The sequence below is a fragment of the Chinchilla lanigera genome, unplaced genomic scaffold, assembly GCF_000276665.1.
Source record: "Chinchilla lanigera isolate Chin_1 unplaced genomic scaffold, ChiLan1.0 scaffold00048, whole genome shotgun sequence".
Lineage (NCBI taxonomy): Eukaryota > Metazoa > Chordata > Mammalia > Rodentia > Chinchillidae > Chinchilla > Chinchilla lanigera.
Genome location: NW_004955449.1, coordinates 15,401,720 through 15,421,986, shown reverse-complemented (window position 1 = coordinate 15,421,986; position 20,267 = coordinate 15,401,720). Strand labels below are relative to the sequence as shown.

The following is a 20,267-nucleotide window of genomic DNA, read 5'->3' as shown; positions in this document are numbered from 1 at the left end:
GAAGCTGAATTGGTGGCACTTACTGCTCCACCATTTTTCTTCCTTCTAGATTAAATTTTGGAACTTATACATTTACCCAAAATCTCAATAGTGGTCAACTCTGGGCATTTTTTTTTTTTTTTTTGTCATTAAAAATGTTTTAGGTCTTTTATTTTTAGACTAATTAGTCTTAAGTTTGTGCTTGGAATTTACTGGAATGTCTTAAATTATTTTTCAGCTGTCTTTTGAGGAGTAAATAGAATGTCTAATGACTCCATGTTCATTGCAGCACTATTCACAGTAGCCAAGAAGTGGAGAAAACCTACATGCTCGTGAACTGGTGAATGGATAAAGAAAATATGTCACATAGAAAGTGGAATACTATTCAGCCATAAAAACAATGAAATTCTGTCATCTCTGACAATATGGATGGAATTAGAGGTAATTATGGTAAGTTAAACAAGTCAGGCCCAGATAGTCAACTACCACATGATCTCACTCATATCTAGAATTCTAAAAAGCTGCTCTCATAGATGTTAGAGTAGATTGGTCATTACCAGAAGTGGAGAGAGTAGATGCATATGGGGAGGGAAAAGGTTGATCAATGGTATGAAGCTATGGTTAGGTAGGAGCAAGAAGCTGATGAGGATAACTGGACAATATGGTGACTATAAATAACAATTTTGTACTCTACATTTCAAAAACCAAGAAGGAAAGATTTTGAAAGTTTTCACCACAAAAAACATGATAAATGTTTGAGGAGATAAATGTTTAACCTGATTTAAATATTATGCATGTATGCATGCGCTACACATTACACAGAACCTTGCAAATATATACAACTTTTATGTATTAGTTAATAACAAAAAGTCTCATGATTTATTTAAAATAAAATACTACATAAAAGCATGCCACAAACTATAATGTATTCTTCATTAGTAATGCATTGGTACTATTATCAGCAACAGGAATCCTGCAAAAAGTTTGAAATAAAATTTTCTCTCTCACTTTACCAAGTGTGAAATTATTTAAGAACTGGAAATGGCCTAACATTTAGTTACTTAATGGAAATAGCATAGATTTCCCATTCTAGTAAAGTGATAGAAATCTCTACAACCTCATCAGATGGAAAGTAATGGCCTTGAAAATGCAGGAGAGGTGAGAAAAAGTGAATCATTTAAATCGTTTTGCGGTAGTAATTACAGATTGTGACGTGCTGGGTTTGTTTAGAGAGATTTTTGAATGGGCTTTTACATTAGGGCACACTAATATCTGGGTCGTTAACCTGAGGACAAACAAATGCAGGTAAACTTCTAGTTATTGTCTTGTCCTGAGGACTTACCTACATACACTTCTTCCAATAAACTTTTGATTTTATGTAAGTAAGCAAAAGCTCTGTAATAAAAACAGCCCAAATCTAAAGCAAGTTTTTTGAGAGCAACTGCCATTAAAGATAGCTTCATTTATTACCTCACCCTTATATTTTGTTTGAACATGACAGAGAGGGGAATATGGGTAGAGGTGACCAGACCAATTTAAGCACATTGTTTAATTTCCTCAGCCCTGGTTTTATAATCGGTAAAATGAACAGATAGATAGTCAAGGATAACAAACTCGGGTCCTTATAGGGGCCTGGTTTCTGTGTGAAACTTGCCTCATGGTGGTAAGATAATAGAAAGTTACTGAGGACTGTGGTAAACTAGAAGATACATAGCTTTTAAAAGCATTTATAGGGGCTGGGGATCTAGCTCAGCGGCACAGCGCCTGCCTGGCAAGCGCAAGGATGTGAGTTTGATTCCCAGTACCGGGGGAGGGGGGGAGAAGCATTTGTATACACATACATTTTTGTTTTGTTTTGTTTTTTGTTTTTGTTCCAGTACTGGGAATTGAACTCATGACTTTGCGCTTGCCAGGCAGGCGCTGTGCCACTGAGCTAAATCCCCAGCCCCTGCATTTATGTATGTTTAAAGCACTTATATTCAAAAATTTATAACTTTGCCACCCATAAGACCTGGGTTTAGTTAGTAAGCCTTTGGCTTGCTCCCTCTGGAATGAATGATTGATAAGTTATAATATAACATAGTCCATAAAACCAAATCTTTCTTTTGAGAAATTGCTTTATATATGTTTTATATATGTGTATATACACCTTTTATTCATGCATTCAACTGTATAGAATAATGGATTTCATTGTGGCATGTTCATGATGCATGCACCACATTTGAAATTTTCTCTTATCCTTCGCTACTTGCAGCCCCTTTATCTTTTCTACTAGTCTCCCTTCTATTTTCTTGAACTTTCTTCTCTCCCTTTTCTTCTCCTAGATTCCACATATTAGGGAAAGTACACTTATCTTCTTAGTGTGGTTTATTTTGCTTAATATGATGATCTCCAGTTCTATCCATTTTCCTACAAGTAATAAGATTTTGTTTTTTTATGGGTATACTTTTCTCTCATTGCTGAGACAAAATACCCAATGCCCAAAGTTAAGGAAGGAAGGGTTTATTTAATTCAGAGTCTGTGGAGGTTTCCGTCCATACCAGCTGGCTCCAAGGCAGGGTGGCATAGCACAGGGGCAACACTTCAAAGCTGCAGAAGACAGCACAAGCAACAAAAGCAAAAGAGTGGAGAACGAGCCTCTTTTCCTCCCTTATACTGTAAGCCCGCTACCCGCCCCCGACGGTGTATGTAGCACTCATACCTTCTCCATGCCCTCCTCTTGTACAGGATGAGGATGCTTACAAAGTGAGGATGGTCGTTTCCTGCTGAGTGTCTTAAACTTCTAAACTTCTCAAATTGACACAGTGTATCAATCATTACAATGGGTGAATAATATTCCATTTTATATATATGCCACATTTTAAAATTTCATTTGTTGACAGGCATTTACATTGATTCCGTATTTTGGTTATCTGAATTGTACCACAGTAAACATGGGCATGCTGGTGTCTCAATAATAAACTGACATTAATTCTTTCTACTGTATACCAAGAAGTGGTATAACTGGATCCTGTGATAGCTTGAGGTTTAGTTTTGGAGGTACTTCCTTACTTATTTCCTGTTCCAGAAGCAGTGTACAATGTTCCCTTTTCCTTGCATCCTTGCCAGCACTACAGACTTTGTTTGTATTATTGACAGTAGCCTTTTTGACTTGGGTGAGATGGGATCTCAATGTAATTTTTATTTGCATTTCTCTGGTGGTTAAAGATGCTGAACATTTTTTCGTATAGTTGTTGCCCATTTGTACTTTTTTTGAGAAGTGTCTGTTCAATTCATTTGTTCATTTATTGATTGGATTATTGTTTTTTGGTGTTAAGATTTTTGAGTTCTTTATATGTTCTAAATATTAATCTTGTTGGAAAAGTAGTTGACAATTATTTACTCCTACTACATAAGTTCCTTTCAATCTGTTGATTGTTTCCTTTGCTGTGAAGAAAGCAAATTTTATTCAGTCCAATTTGTTGATTTTTACTACTAGTTCCTGAGCTATTTGAGTCTGATTCAGGATATCATTGCCTGTACTTGTATCTTGAAGTGTTTCCTCTATTTCTTTTACACCAGTTTCAAAGATTCAGGTCTTATATTTAAATCTTTGTTCCATATTGAGTTGATTTTTGTATAGGACAAGAGATAGGGATCTAGTTTCAATCCTCTACGTTCATATAGATAACCAGTTTTCCTAGCACTGTTTGTTAAAAGAGACTGTCTCTTCTCCAACTTATGTTTTTGGCTCCTTTGTCAAGAAACAGATGACATTAGTTGCATATGTTTATTTTTGTGTCTTCTAGTTTATTCCATTGAGCTGTATGTCTGCTTTTATTTTATGAAGATAAAATTTCATAACAAGATAATAAGAGAATAACATAGTTACACTACCATTATTTTTAATGCATTTATTCAGAGTTCAAGACATAGACAATAAGATTCTCTTTTGTGAAGAAGAAACAAACGATAATAGCACAAACTTTTTTAAAAAATGAACTAAGAGAAACTAGTAGTATAAAAGAAACATATTAACCTATATATTAAAATACTTTTGAAATAATGGAATAGGTAGTTTGGGGAATTATTTGAATTTTTCCCTACTTCTATTCATCTATCTTCCTTTTCTCTCTCTCTCTACCTATATATATTCTCAAATAAGAGAAACCATGCAATATTTAAGCATGTGTATCTTATGTATTTCATTCAATGTTATGTTTTCAAATTGCATCCATTTAATTATGAATGTTCTTATGTATCATGCTGTTTTGTTAATATGGCTTTGAAATATATTTTGAAATCAGGAATTGTGATGCCTCCAGTGTTGTTCTTTTTGTTTTATCTTACTTTGGCTATTATGAGTATTTTGTACTTCAATATGAGTTTTAGAATTTTTTATGGTTTTGTGAAGAATGTCATTGGTATTTTGATGGGTACTGCATTGGACTGTAGATCAACTTTGGAAATATAGGCCTTTAAACAATATTAATTCTACTGATCCATGAATATGGGAGGTCTTTCCATCTTCTCAGTTAGTTTTTTTTTTAAAAGCTATTGTGAAAGGAATTGTTTTTCTGATTTTTTTCTAAATGAGTTTGTTATTTGTGTACAAGGAAGTTACTGATTTTTGTATGTTGATTTTTGAATTTTACCACTTTGTTGAACTTATTTAGCAGATGTACAAATATTCTAGTAGTACCTTTAAGGACTTCTTTTTTTTTTTTTTTCTATTTTTTGGGGGGAGGTTGAGGCAGTGTCTCACTAATCAGTTCAGGTTGATTTTGACCTTTCTGAAATCCTCTCGGCTCAGCCTCCTAAGTGCTAGGATTGCAGATGTGTGCCAGCACACTCAGTGACATCTTTCTTTTAAATACCTTCAAAGAAAACACTTCTGCATAGTCAGGAGGTTCCAACCTATGTAGGGAGACCCCAGTGAATTTCAAGCCCATCTCCTTAACTACCTGACCACAACAACATGCCCTTAAAGGACTTCTAAGATAAGATCTGTATAAATTACTGATTTGGCTCCAAATTTTCCCTTTTTGCTTGCTTTGTGAAAATTAAGTTGAGCTCTTTAGTTTTGCTTTGCCACTGGGCACAGTGTTAAGCTATGCTGGTCGTTACTGGAGAGACCCTTGTGGGAAAATGTGCAGCCTCTTCATCCAGCGAGCTCTCTGGCAGCTATCTGTGGCTCCTATAGCTACACAGCTTCTCCAGCACTCAGGTCCTACACCATGCATGGCCGCTTAGACATCCAGCTCCTGCACTGGGCGTAGTATCTGTAGTTCTGGCTCCTACAGTGGATTGTGTCCAGAAGCTTCCCCAGAGCCCTTGGGGCACTTTTGCAGCAAAATCTCTCTACTGAGGTGTCAAAGACGCCTCTCTTTGAACAGCTTTCCCTGACCCCATACAAGGAAGATTTCCGAGAAGTCCATCTGGATGCTCTTTCTCAGGCTTTGGGGTAGTGGTGACCCTCGTATCTGCTATTTCTGCACTGAGAGATCACTTTTTCCTGGCCAATTCCTTGTTAGTCTAATAGGTAACAACTCTTTATATCAAACTTTTTCTTGTTTGAATGACTGCATGGATTCCATCTCACTCTTCAAACCAAATGAAATACCTTGGAGTTTGCAGCAACTTTTCCACTGAGATAGAACATCCCTACCTATTCCTGACAAGTTATCTCTCCCTCCCTACCCACAAATCACCATTCCTTACAATATATGTTCAGTTCTATTGGTTTGAGTGAAGTAGTAACCATCCACCCTTACTTAATAGAGGAAATACCTGGGAACTTGAAAAGGAGTATAATTTCCTCATGATTGAACTGTCAGTTAATTTTGCAGCTGGGACCAGAATCCTGCTATTTTAGATCCATAGCCTTTCCTTTCTGCTATATTGACATTATTCACCAAGACTATCAATTAAGCAACTATTTGCATGTTGTCTTAAAAGATATTCAAATTATAAAAATTTGGGCCTAGGTATTCTGCTCAGATAGAATGAGCAAGGTTGGGGAAAGTAGAACTTAGCATCAGAGAAATATGGACTGCTTATCACCTGTGGGGTCTATGGAAAGTAGTCTAACAATTTCTTAAAATAAAAATATCCACATCATAGGGCTGTTCTAAAGAGGAAACAAGATCACATGCACAAAGCCTTTCTCATCACAGGACAGATTTAGGAAAACAAGACAAATAAGCTTATTAAATCATGCCAAACCCAATCCATTTCACTCAATAATTTTCTCAACGTACATATTTCTCCCACATGCATTTTAAGGACAATTTTTTTAATGGAGCTTTTCAGTAATCTCTCCCTGACCTGCCGCTGTTCCTGCTTGCCAGCAGTGAGGGTGTGTCTTTCAGAGTAACGTGCGATGAGCTCAAATTACTCAGAGTCACTGAGAGAGGAGTGAGCTTCCCGCTGCCTCATTTTTTCTTCTTTTGCATAATTAGTGTGAGTAAATAGAGAGCTAGTTGTGTTTAGAGATGTTCTTCTGTGGGGTCCCTTTCCTGGCTGTCAGGCACCATTTGCAGAGTCATTCAGGCCATTCAGTGTAATCGACTTCTGTGACTGATGTCTGATGCTCCAGGGCTTAGATTCACCCGACCACATAAATTTCCTTGACTTTAGATCCAGCTCTCCTGGAATCTCACATTTGGAGCCTTCTTATTTGATTAAGAGATTCAGGTCCATAAACTACAGAGTATTTAACATTTCTTCATTTCAAGGTCTCATAATTTTTTAAAAAGAATACATACAGATAATAAGCAATATTAAAATAGTTATTGTCGTCCTTTATTGTGTGTCTTATAAACAAGATATTTAATATAAATTTTCCCTTTTAATCTTCCCAGTTCCCCTGCATGGCAATTACTGTTATCTATATTTGGATGCAAACAAAATTAAAGTGTGGAAAGACAATGAGCTTGCCCAATGATATATAAGCACTTTTGGCTTAAAAACAGTAATATTTTCAGTTCACTGCCTTGCCTCTTTTGGAGTGGTTTGCTGGTCTAGCACTTTGAAACAAGTAGCATTTGATTCTGTGATGGAAAAGTGGTTACTGTTCCCTACCCCTTCCAGAACCACAGTGTGGCCTTTCTCTGAATACAGTTACTTTCCATTTATCCACACACTGATCCTACTCAAGAACAATACCTCATGTGCTATATTGTTGGCCTATTTCTACATTTTGGTGCTCAACTATCTTTAAGCTTATTAAAGCCATCGTTCTTTTTCCTGGCTAGCTCAGCTCAAATTTGAATGAACCAAACTTTGGAAATAGTTTTCCTGCCTTGAAAGAGAATTATAATGAATATCCCCTCCACACACCAAAAAAAAAAAAAAAAAACTGAAACAAAAAAACCAGTCCCTATATTTTCTCCACCTGACTGTGCCTTGATTAGGGAATGGAAAAGTGATTAAGGTAAAGAAGCCGGGAGGGAACTGGAATTCATGTGTGCATCTCTCCTTCTCTACTCTTTGTTCCTTTGAGCTTCTCCCACCCGACAGGCTCTGAAAGGAGAGGAAACATGTCCAAAAACTCACGTTGTTAAAAAGCGTATCTTGTAATTTTTCAGAATAATCCATTTAAACTCATTTACTTTAAACTATTTACAAGTAAAATTTAATATTAAAAAATATACTGTGCCATGCCTGCATCTTTCCAAATGCTGATTTGCAGTACTCTTACACCTCAAATGAGTTATAGGAATAAGATTCAAGAGTTACTGGGAAAATAAAGGAATGGATATATTCTTGTAAGTTAAATAACAGTACATAGCAAAAATGTGTGAAATACTGATTTTAGAAAAACGTAATTGTATGTCCAAAACTGCTTATGTGAATTCTTTAGAGCTTAAAAAAGATAGAAGCTATTTTTAATGTTTAACAAAAGTCAAGGTTATTTTAAAGAGAATCTTGTGTCTGCTACCATTTTCTATGTATACTGAATATTTTTCTTTTCCTTAAGAACCAGGTCAGTTTAAAAATTCCCTTTCTAATTATTTGGAGTATTATTTTTGTTTATTAAACAAAACATGTGCCAGCAAGATGGCACATTGAGCCACACAAATAAATTTCCCAACAAATAAAAGGAATATAGTGTAAAGCTTAACATGGGTGAGACTTAAGGAATGAGACACAACCACAAGTTTTAGAACTGAAGACTCTAAGCTCATGAGCCAATGTTATCATGACCCAGAGGGCATCAGACTTGGGGTCAGTCTTTACACCCAAGATGCTGAGGTTTTGGTGGGTGTGTGCACATGGTTCTGGCCTGAAGGAGGATGTGGTTGGGCCTGAGACCCTTGCCCTTGCCCAGACCTTGGAAATTTTGTATCTTTGGTGAAAGAGGATTAAACATCCCCATAGGCAGTCTTGAAAACTTGTCTGTGTTAGCAAATGTAGATACAAAAAAAAAAAAGTCTTTGAAATAAATGTCATGTGCAGCTGTAGAATAATAATTTATGCTACTGCACTGTACTAAAATCTTTAGAAGATTAAGACATTAATACAAAACTGGTCCTAGACTGGAGACATACTTGGAGCCTCCAGAAGAAATAAACACAACACTATGAAGAACCAGTATATACTGTACTGGATCCCACAGAGAAAAACAAGTGTGGACTAAAAAATAAGAATTATAGGTATAAAGCAAGGAAAAAACCCTTCATCAAAAAATAACAAGCCAAAAGATTAACACTCATAAGATCTTGAGCTAATAAACTATCTGATAGAAGTTATAAAGTAGCTGTTCAAAATTATTAAGTAGACAACAGAATAGATATATGTAGAAAGAATAACACATCATTTAAAAAGAATAAATTTGAAAAAGTAAAAATTGGCATGCCTACAAATGAAAAAAATTATTGAAACAAAATCCTCAATGACTAGTATATCAGTATCTACTGCTACAATAATGCTAGTGTCACGGGACCTCAGAGGCACAGACTTTCTCACTCATGTGCATGGCACCAGCAGAGGTGGCAGGGGCTTTGCCGACCTTGGCTGAGCTTGCTCGCTTCCTGGTGCTAAGTGGCTGTTGGCTGATTTAGGCTGGATTCAGCTAGTGACTGGAGTGACCGGTCTTGGTTCCACAAGTGCCTCATCCTCCAGGAGATAGCCTGGGCATGCTGCTGTAACGACAGCAGAAGTGCGTGACCTTCAGAGTCTATTCTGTCAAAGGTTTGGTTGCCAGCCCGTGGTGCTATTCAGAGGTAGGGCCTGGTGGGAGGAAGTTAAGACACTGGAGTGTGCCCTGGAAGCAGGTATAGAGACCCCAACCCCTTCCTCTCTCTGTTTCTCAGACGCCGGCTGCCTGTGGCTCACTTTCCAGGGACCCAGGCTCAGCCATCAAAGCCATGTTTGCCTTTCAGCCCCAGGTTAAGGTGCCCTTGACCGGCCGCGAGGTACCCTGGGAAATCAGCCTGCAGCTAAGAAGCAGCTCTTAGAATCTGGCAAGCACCACACTGAAAGGTCAGCAGGCGAGTTTTCTTTAAACTCAAGAAAGGTTCAGTTCTAACCACTAGCTAAGCACTACACCCCGTCTTCCCCACACACCTAGCTTTATTCCTGCCCTGCCCTTGAGAGCTCAGATGGAGAAATACAGCCAATCCTTCTTAAGGTGGTAAATTCCAGGTCCTCCAAAGTCATGAAATTTTAAAGCTGCTTGTTTCTAATTGGGGTTTAAATTAAGTGAAAGAGAACAGTGTGTTTTATGGCATTCTTTCAACACCACTAAGTGCAATCCATCGGTTAAACATTAATTCTTTTCTAGAGAATTAGAAACCCTTGGTTATGCAATCTTGGTCACATGCACATTTTGGTTAATGCTTCACTTTAGTTATGCTGAGACCTTTTAAGTGTGATTCTTTTAACACTTCACCTTGACTTTGTATCTTATTTTCTGTTTTTGCAACGATTGTTGGTGCTGCATGTCACTGTTAGATACTATATTTAAAATTTGTAATTATATTTCAAACATAAAAAATATATAGATATAATAGGTGCTTGTGTACATATCACACAAATTTAACAACTGTTAACATTGTGTCATATTTAATACAATTTTTAAAAAGAATGATTTCATTAAAGTTCTGTCCACTTTCCTTGGATTATCTGTGCCTTTTAATACACCTTTTAGGGGCCACTCAGGTGCAGACACGTTGAAGATGGCCCTTTTGGGTAAAATCATAGGAAATGATGAGCCTGAAGTGAGTGAAATATAAAGTACACATACGGCACATTTTGAAGATTAATTTAAAATTGTGCAATGAGATGTTTTTGAAATCAGCTTTAAGACTGGACCATCACTTTAATGGGGCCACTGTCTTCCTCAGCTTTCAGATAGCTCACTCGCACAACCGCGCAGCCATAGCCTCTTTTCGCATGGGTGGATGAAATCAGCAACCTCCGGACCCGCGGAGAAAGTGTTGCACTGAACTGCTCCTAAAGACCGGGGGCTACTTCGCCTTCATGACTCAGGCCAAATTCCCGCCCCGCTTGGCGCCGCCTTTCTGGACTCCCCGGCAGACTCCGCGTGACCAGCAGTGGCGAAGTGGAGAGGGTTTGCAGGGCTTTGTAGCTGAGAGACTGGTTCTGAATTCTAATCTTGGGTCACGCACTGTAGGATCCCAGGCACCTCATTCAGCTTGTGTAGCTTCAATTTCCTCATCTGAAGTTTCGGAAATAGTGATACTCATTTCACTGGCTTGTGAGGATTCAATGAGACACTGCGTGGGGACCCCTTAGTCTGAAGCTTGAATTCATCACTGGTGTTAATGAAATTATTTTGTCCTTTTAATTATTTTTCCTTGTCCTTAAGAGTTCTAGTTTCAGCTGAGTGTGGCCATTTTTTTTAACATAAAAAAAATTTAATTTTTATTCCTTACTGGTACTGTATTGATTTATACTCATCATGTTTTATTTCCAATATAATAGCTTTTCTTTAGTTTTTGTCTAACACCCTGCATCTCACATTTTCTTTTCTTAGGTAGCAAGAACAGAAAAATGGTAGAATTTTAACCCAAGCATATTCTGAAGTCCAGCATTTTCAGCCATAAACCTCTCCGTTGATCCGGCGCTTGAGTTGCCGCTGGGCAGTGCTGGCTTTCACAGTTGTCTGGGTCGGTTATTAGAGAACAATACATTTAACCTCAGGTCACTCTGTGGGGTAAATTTCAGTAAGAAACACCCTCAGAGAAGTAAGAGGAGGGGCACACTAAGATTTTTCAGTCCCCACTAGGTTCACCCTCCGAGGAACTTTCTCTTGGCAAGGGCTTCTCCTGCCGCCCCGCTGTTTGGCCCTGCTTGGATGAGTCCAGCACAGACAGAGCCCTGCATAACAGAACCATGAAAAGGAAAACACCTAAAAGAAGAACAGTTCAAACACCGCAACATCATAACATTTGTATTAGGGGTGCCGTTCCTCATTGCTCATAGTAGTTTATGATGGATCTAATACATTTGGAACGTGTAACTAAGCTCCTGTCTGTGATCACGGCCTTTTTCACAGTCCACATTCCTGTCTGTCTGCTGGGGATAGAACTGGAGGAGGGAATTAATTGGGATTCTTTGAGTAGGAATTTCGAGTTCTTAGGAAAGCAATGTGAAGCAAAAATGAAGATTCTGGATATGGTTGTGCTTTATCAACACATCAAAACCTAGGTCTAGGGAACCAGAAGATTTAGATTGCTAGAAGCCAGGGAAAATTCAGGACATAATTTAAAGGAAGTTTAAGTAAGGCACAGAGAAAAAGTACAAAGCAAGTCTCACCTTCTGGTTTGAGACTGAGAGTGCAGAAGAAGCAGGACAAGCAGACAAAAGCCTTTGGTTACCATTCACCCTTGGAGGTGAACTCCACGGAACAGGCTGCTACTATACAGATCCAGCAAGGTGTAGCTCAGCCTGAGAACCCTGGAGCCGGGGACCACATCCTTCCACATAACTCAGCAGAGGCTGAAAGGCTCCAGGAAAGACCCACATCCCACACAGTGGGGAGAGGGCCAGAGTCATGCTCCGGTAAACCTGGATGGGCTTTGCTGCACCTTGGAGAACCTGTTCAGGAGATCACACCCGGAGAGCCACAGATCCCTCCCTGAGCAGGACAGTGCAGAGCCAGCCCCCTCATAGTAGAGCGAAAGGACTGTGCAAGGAACCGAGCATAGAGACCCAGGAGTGCTGCTCTTCCTCATTGTGGAGAAATCCAGGAAACCCCTTCCTACCTACTCTATTTGGAAGATGTCATCACAGATAGGAGCAGTGGGCAGAAGAAGGGAATCAGATCGACATAACAAAGACCTGAAAGAAAATGGTTCAATGAGACTGTGATCAAATATGTAAGGATATGGTTAATTTAATTGGTAAGTTTGAAGTCACCATCTTCTGCTCAAACTCCAAGGAAGATGGGTATAGTGAGGAAGATTACCTGGGTAGAAAATGAGGTGCATTTTCTTTGCACATATAGTTACTAATGCTAAGCTCTAGCACATCTATACTACAAAAGAGGAATAAGGGGCTTTATTTCTTATTTCTTTTTTTGTGGTACTAGTGATTGAATCCAGAGAGTATTGAGCCCTTTTTATTTTGAGACAGTGCCTCACTGAGTTGTCCAGGCTGACCTAAAGCTTGAGATTCTTCTGTCTCAACCTCCTGAGTAGCTGAGATTACTCCACCACACGGGCAGAATTGTGTGTTATTAAATAGCTCTCCTTTTCCATAAAGGATTAGAGGCAGTTACAATGTTTGTATTAGAAAATGGCTACTTCAAGAAAGATCAAAAGACCCAAAAAGGCTTTATCACTTGACATGAAGAAGAGTCTGCCAAAGACACACTTACTAAATATATTTCAACGTAGAGAAAGTCTGAGAGTTTGGTAAGTTGTAGCTTCCCTACTCATGGAATGTCAATATTTTAGCAGAAGAAATCAGAGAAGCAGGAACTGTTTTGTTTATTCATTTACTTCCAGTATTTCCTACACCTTTAGGGATATGATGTATACTCAGTTAATATTTATTGAGTGAATAAATGAAAAGATAAACATTCTGCAAAGTATTGGAATGGTTAGCTCAAGGTACATTTGCTGCACTTTCAAGCCAGTAGTGGAGTCAGGGGAGTCCATTATGGAAGGGTCAGGTTCTGGTACCCCACTCCCACTCTGCAAGACCTGTCACAAATGGGGATGACATAAAGGACTGTTGTGCACACCAACCCTGTTTCCCTAGGGTATTGATGCTGGAGTTGTGTGTGTGTGTGAGCCCTAGATACAAAGGGATTGGTTCAGGAAAAGAGAAAAAACCCATGGCTTGGCCTCACGGAAAGGTTCTTAACCCCATAGGCCAGTGGACTGGGGGTGGGGAGATGCGGTGGTGGTTGGAGGCAATGTAGTCCTAATTAGACTACATGCACCCACAGATGACAGGGCTGAAAGGGGGCAGACATTAAGGTACTTTTTAATTTGTGTTCCATTAAAGTATATGATGAACTAAGAATTAAAAAAATAAACCCAGTAATGAATTGTGGATAGCACAGTTAAACTGAATTTTAACTATTTTTTTCCCTTTGGGTTTTGAGACAGGGTCTTGCTATGTAGTTCAAGCTGGCCCTGAGTTCACTTTGTAGCCCAGGTTGGCATCAAACTCGAAGTGATCCTCCTGCCTCAACCTCCCTTGTGCTGGGATTACAGAAGTGTGCCACCACAGTCCACAGTTAAACTGAATTATTAAGAGACTTAAAATAGCTGTTCATGAAATGTAAATATTTACAGTGAACTATTTATAATTAGTGAAACTGTTTTGGTTATTATTTATTTTTTGAATACCAGAAATCTGGAAACCTGAACTGTACCAAAGAGCCATCTGAGAAATTCTGGTGTAAATACTTGAGAATAAAAACCTCACAGAACTGGTAAAAGTTCCCTAAATGTGATACTCTTTGTGACCTGTCTGCATTTTACACATCGATCCCTGGGGCCTCTCTTGTGCAGCTCATCCTCATGCAAGCAGTGGTCTTCAGGGCTGCATCCTTCTTCAGGACTCGTCCTAGGTGTCACACCATCCTAGAAGCAGCCTGTGTCTCCCAGTCTGACTTTGGTGCCTCTTGCGAAGTTTGCATAGTGCCTGGCATGTTCTTTACCTCTCATTGCTCTTCCCCACTGGAGAGAAGATTCCTTTTAAGCAGGCACAAGAGGTCTCAAGCTCTCTCAGAGTTTATCACTCCCCCAGCACACAGATGCCCAGGAAGTTTCTGAGAGCTCCAGACTTAGCCATGCCCCTCCCCAGAGTGGTAAGAGCATTGTCAGGGGGTGGGGATGGTGCTACTCCACATGTTAAGTCTCACAGACTCTGCGGAAATTATGCCAACTGGTGGGGAGACCTAGTGCCATTTAGTTGCACATCAGGACTCCAGTGTCAGGAGTTCAGAGGCAGAATTGAACCAGACAGAAACTTACCATGGGATGAGAGGCACTGCGGGGAGGAAGGGGGAAGTGAAGTGTATCTTCGAAGTCCAGACGTTGTGGAGGAGCGTAGATCTGATGGGCTGGTGCAGGACCCTCCTGACCACAAGGCTGGGCTGAGTCACACGGCCCTGCTGGCCCACAGCCTTTTTGGCAAAACACCCTGTGGCTGACCCTGAGTTGGCCTTGTGTACTCCTGTGTGCCTGCTTTCTAAAAATAAAACCTTTCCCCAGCTGCTGAGGTGACTGGCCTTTTGCAAAGTAGTCTATCAAAAAAAAAAAAAAGTCAAGAAATAACCTGCCGTAAGAGTCAGACTGAGCCTTCAGAACACTGAAACTGGGAAGAGTAGCATTAGATTGCTCAGAAGACATTAATTCACGCTCTATTTTTATAGACTAAGTATGACTGTTTTGAGTTTCACTCAAGTGATGACCATCCATCTGAATGTCTGAGGGAGTTGGTGTACAGAGCCTGTACAGCTTACCTGGCACCATTTGGCACTGTCTCAGGACCAAGGTCATTGGCTGACAAAACCTGCACTGGAAACAGATATGTTACTCTAATTAATTCACCGGGGTAAGTAATTGCCTAACACTTACCTGATTAACTAACATTTTCACTTATCAGGGGCAGTAGTAAATGCCAGACTGGAACTGGTGGTCCTCCTCATTATACCCTAATGATAAATGCAGAGATATGGCACAGGTACCAAATAAAGGTGCGCAAGTCCCGGGGCACTTGGTGGGCATGGTGCAGAAGTTGCCAGTGGTTGTTGAGGAAGAGCAGAGGGAGAGCAGCTTGAGGCGAGTCACGAGGTAAAAGACATACTTATTATTATTATTATTATTTTTTGTTTTGTTTTTCTCCGGTACCGGGAACCAAACTCACGACCTTGCGCTTGCCAGGCAGACGCTTTGCCGTTGAGCTAAATCCCCAGCCCCCTACATACTTATTATTATAAATTGCAAACAGGAAGAATCACTGTCTCAAGTGGAAAAAGCTGATTTTGCCTCATACTTGTCATTACCTTTTCCAAAATAAGTTTCCTCAGGGACTTTTTGGTATTTTGAGCAAAAGTGAAAATGTCTCTTTTTAAAGCAATAATAACAAAATTCAGGCTACAATGACTTCCTAACGTAGACATCCCTATTCTCTTTCCTTCCCATTCTGAAAACTTTGCTGGCTCGCAAGATGACCGAAAGCGGCTGGCATGGAATCTGAGGAGCTTCCCAAGAATAACTATCACCAGGAAGTGGAACAGCTTATAACTGGAGACCCCAGCTAAGACACGGACATTTGGTTCCCGACTGCTATGTATATTCCTAAAGAGAAATCCATGCAGACAGTACAATGCCTGACATTTGCTTCTACTTGTCATTTATAAACATTTTTGGTTCTAATTTGCTTGGAAGCCATGACACTAATGCTCTGGAAACTCTCACCAGCATATAACTACAGCTGATTTTCATGGGAGCCAGAAAATAATGGATCAGGATAAAGATGCCTTTCAGTCCAAACCACGTCCCTCCCAAAGTGAAAGGTGAGAAGTGTCATCACAAGCAGCAAATTAATAGATTTTTTAAAGGACTATTTCCCAAATATATTAGGCTATAATTCATTATTCTACTTGGATTGACACCAAGACAGATGGTTTAGTGGATTTTGAAGGCAACCTAAAGTTTAACTAAATGAAGAGGCCCTGGGAAACAAGTGTGTTTAATTACTAGGCCTTTCTGTGTGAATGGGCAAAGTTCGGATGAAAAGGTATTTTGAGGTCCTGACTTTAGCTGTTTTTCTTACTTGTGATCACAAAGAATGAAAACAAGCTGGTGAGGGGTGGGATGGGAATAGGAACATGAAGTGTTTGGGAACTGCAAGTTCTCACATGTATTGGACACATTTTTTATATAATCTGCTGGATCAGCATGTGAATCAAAAGAGGACCTGTACCCGTATACAGCTGTCTCAAAGCAAGTAAGTCTGTGCACCTCATACGACCCACGCTGGGACCAATGTCACACATTAGGGAAAGGTGCTGTGGTCATCAGTTAACAAGCTAACCAACCTGCTCAAAGATACAGGGTGCCACACCTTCAAAAGGAGCCTATCTTCTTGGGAACATGGTGCTCTGAGAACTGGGCTGTAGTATAAAAGGCCATGTCAAGAGGTGGTTTTGAATGGAAAGGAAAGAGTTCCATTAACAGTTTCAGAAGAAAACATAACACCTTTTAGTGAAGGTGTCATTCTAACTTGAACCTGAATTATTATGATTAGATCTATAATTTAGTAGCAAATTTCAGTATTTTTTTTAACTGATATACATATAAAGTATGGCTTCTATTTTACCTGCTTCTAATAGATCCATGAGACCTGACAGGAATACATATGATGGGTGAGTAATTTTCATTTTTATTTTTTGATCAGATAGACATTCCTTGCATTGTATATTAAATGCTCAGATATTGCCCTTCTACCATTGTATACATTTCTTAACTTTAGACAGATGGAATAACACATATGGAATACAGCTTACAATGCAGATCAGGACAGAAACCATGCAGATTTTCTTCCCAATAGCATTAATCATTTCTTGGTTCTTCCTTGTGAGGGGCACAGGAAAGACTTGGTTCGTTTAAGAAAGTGGGGCAAAAGAAGGCACAAAAACATGCAAAAATTGAAGATGAACCTTGAATTGTTGTTGAGCCTTGAATTGACTGTGAAGTTTAGCTTTTAATTCCAGGGTGATGGGCTGCATCTGAGAACTAATTAAAGGACCTCCCAGTGCTAATGAGAGATTTCACTGTGTCGCAGCATATTACGAAGTGATTTCATATGCTTTGTGATGGACTTTGCACTGAATTCACTTCTAAAATACCATGGATGTTATTCATCTCAAGGGTAGACATAAATCTGCCCAAGCTGCCTGCAAATTCAGCTCCAATTTCTGCCCCAGGTTCATAGAACATAATAGAGCATTAATCTTCATGAGCCTTAAGGAAGTTTTGCAAGTTCCCTGTGCTTTGCGGAGAATTGTGTGAAATGTCCTGTCATCATGTCAGCATTTCAGAATATGTTCCATTTGCCCACACCAGACAGAGCTCCTCCCACTCCCATCATTTCTTTGGGGAAGTCAAGGAGAGAGAGAAAGAAAAAAGTATGAAGATGAAAGTAATGGAAAATGGAACAATTTCTTCCCAGTGAGCATTTATTTTTGGTGACCAATATTTAATACTGACTGTAAAGTATAACTTGTGGTTTGCCAAAAAACCTTATCCCATGTGTTAGGAAAAAGAAAGAAAATGCAAAGGAAGTTTGGTGATGAAATAGTATATGCAAGTTTATTTAGTAAAAATTATATGTTTTAGAAAGGTCAAAGTACTGTAACAGCCAGATTCATGGGAGGTTGACTTTAGGATGAATTCCCAAACCAGCCTTTCCTTTTTTAATTAAAATTTTTGTTTAGTTTTAATTAATAAATAATAAATGTGCATATTTATTGGGTACAATATGAGGTTTTGATCTATATATGTTCCAGAAAATGTCAGTCAAACCAATTAAAATGTCCATCATCTCTTCAACTTTTCTTTTGTACTGAAAACGTTAAAAATCTATTTTTAAAGGAATTTTGAAGTATAAATTACTATTTTTTCTTTTTCTTTTTTCTTTTAAAGAGAAAAAAATTCAAAACAAGATAATGGGAGAGTAACAATGGTTAATACATTGTTAACTATTGTATGATCTTTAAATTAGTTACTCAGAGTACAAGATATCTGCATTTAATTGTCCAAACAATATTAGCATAAACCTTTCTTTTCAATGAACTAAGAGAAATTAGTGGCATAACTGTCAATTAGTGGTATAACTACATATATATATATTTTGTTTATTTCATTTTTTTCCCCTTCCTTCTTTTCTCCATTCCCCCATCTGTTTCTCTGCATTTTTGAAGTTTCTTCTCATTTTACAATATCTATTGTACATTTTGGATCTTAGTTACTCTTTCAGCTACTCACACTAGGGAGACGATACAATGTTTGCACATGTGCATCTGGTTTATTTCACTTATTAGTATGATCTCTAGATGCATCCATTTACCTATAAAAGTCTCCAGTTTATCATTCTCAGTGGCTGAGTAGTACTCCATTGAACAAAAAGACTACATCTTTTTTATTCATTCTTCAGTGGGTGGGCATTTGGGTTGTTTGCAAGATCTAGCAAATTGTGCTGTTATAAACATGAGTGTACATATATCATTGTGGTACAGTGTTTTTAATTATTCTGGGACGATACCCAGAAGGGAAATAGCTGGGTCAAATGGGACCCCCAATCCCAGTTTTTTTTGAGTAACATCCACACTGATTTCCACAGTGGTTGCACTAGTCTACACTCCCACCAACAGTGGAGAAGGGTTCCTTTTTCTCCACAGCCCCTCCAGCATTTGTTATTGGTTGGTTTCTTGATAATAACCATTCTTCCTGGGGTGAGATGGAATTTCAGTGTTGTTTCAATTTGCATCTCTCAAATGATCAATGATGTTGAACATTTTTTCATATATTTATTTGCTGTTTGCATTTCTTCACCTGAGAAGTGTGTAGTCATCTCAAATGCCCGTTTTGGATAGGGTCTTTGAATTTGGGAGGTCAGATTTTTTTGAGCTCTTTATATGTTCTCGATAGTAATCCTTCATCTGAGGAATAGCTGGCAAACATTTTCTTCCCCACATTGCGGATTGTCTCTTTACTCTGATGGTGGTTTCTCTTGCTGTGCAAAAAGCTTTTTAATAAGATGAGATCCCAGTTGTTGATTTTTTGTGATAGTTCCTGTGCAATCCGGGTTTTATTCATGAAGTCTTTGCCTACACCAATGTTTTCAAGGGTTTTATCTATTCTATCTTCCAACAGATTGAATATTCCTGTTTTAATATTTAGATTTTAATCCATTTCAAATTTAGTTTAGTGCATCGTGAAAGATATATGTCCAATTTTAATTTTTAGCATGTGCAGAGCCCGTTTTCCAGCACCATTTATTAAAGAGGCTATCTTTCTTCCAGTGAATGTGTTTGGCACTTTTGTCAAAGATAAGGTGGCTGAGTATGTCTGGAGTTGTTTCTGCATCTTCTAGTGTGTTCCATTGATCTTCAGTTCTGTTTTTTTTGCTAGTATAATACTGTTTTATCATGATAGCTTTATAGTACAATTTCAAGTCAGGGATTGTGATGCCCCTGGCCTTATCCTTGTTGCCCAGAATGGCCTTTGCTACTCCAGGTCTCTTCTGGTTCCAAATGAATTGTGGGACTGTTTTCTCCAATTCTATGAGATATGCTGTTGGAATTTTTATTGGACTTACATTCAATCTGTGTAACAGTTTTGAAAGTATAACCATTTTCACTATACTGGTTTTCCTACCCAAGAGCAAAGGATATCTTTCCATTTTCTGATGTCCTCTTCAATCTCCATTTTCAGAGTACTGTAGTTTTTAAGGTAGAGGTCTTTTACATCCTTCAATAGATTGATTCCTAGATATTTCATTTTGGTGGATGCTGTAGTAAGGAGTGCTGTTTCCCTAATTTTTCTCTCAGTGAGTTTGTTATTTGTTTACAGGAAGGCTATTGATTTTTGAGTGCTGACTTTGTGTCCACCTATGCTACTGAATTTGTTTGTTAGGTCTAGCAGTTTCTTAGTGGAGTTTTTGGTCTTATATGTAGAGTATTATGTCATCTGCAAATAGTTATAATTTAATTTCTTCCTTTCCTATAATTATTACTTTTATTTCTTTCTCTTGTCTAATTGCTCTAGCTAAAGTTTCCAGGACTAGGGCTGGGGATTTAGCTCAGCGGCAAAAGC

The 20,267-nt window shown here is 38.7% G+C and overlaps 1 protein-coding gene and 1 long non-coding RNA gene across 8 annotated transcripts in view; one reads left to right on the top strand and one right to left on the bottom strand.

The window, feature by feature from the left end:
- The window catches only part of LOC102012487, a 44,024-nt gene extending 29,365 nt beyond the window's left edge, over nt 1–14,659 (bottom strand). The window contains exon 1 of the long non-coding RNA XR_262507.2: nt 14,418–14,659. This is a non-coding gene — a long non-coding RNA (uncharacterized LOC102012487). The remainder of the gene's footprint in view (nt 1–14,417) is intronic.
- A 1,330-nt stretch (nt 14,660–15,989) lies between these two features.
- Nucleotides 15,990–20,267, top strand: part of Upp2 (uridine phosphorylase 2) — a 50,406-nt gene continuing 46,128 nt past the window's right edge. For 5 of the 7 annotated variants that reach the window (XM_013518721.1, XM_013518724.1, XM_013518723.1 and 2 more), the window contains exons 1-3: nt 15,991–16,398; nt 16,784–16,816; nt 17,517–17,621. In XM_013518721.1, the coding sequence (XP_013374175.1) occupies nt 16,280–16,398; nt 16,784–16,816; nt 17,517–17,621 (257 nt within the window). In that variant the 5' untranslated portion in view covers nt 15,991–16,279. Of the gene's footprint in view, nt 16,399–16,446; nt 16,817–17,516; nt 17,622–20,267 lie in introns of those variants that run through there. The other 2 variants (XM_013518725.1, XM_013518726.1) reach the window with 2 other exon arrangements.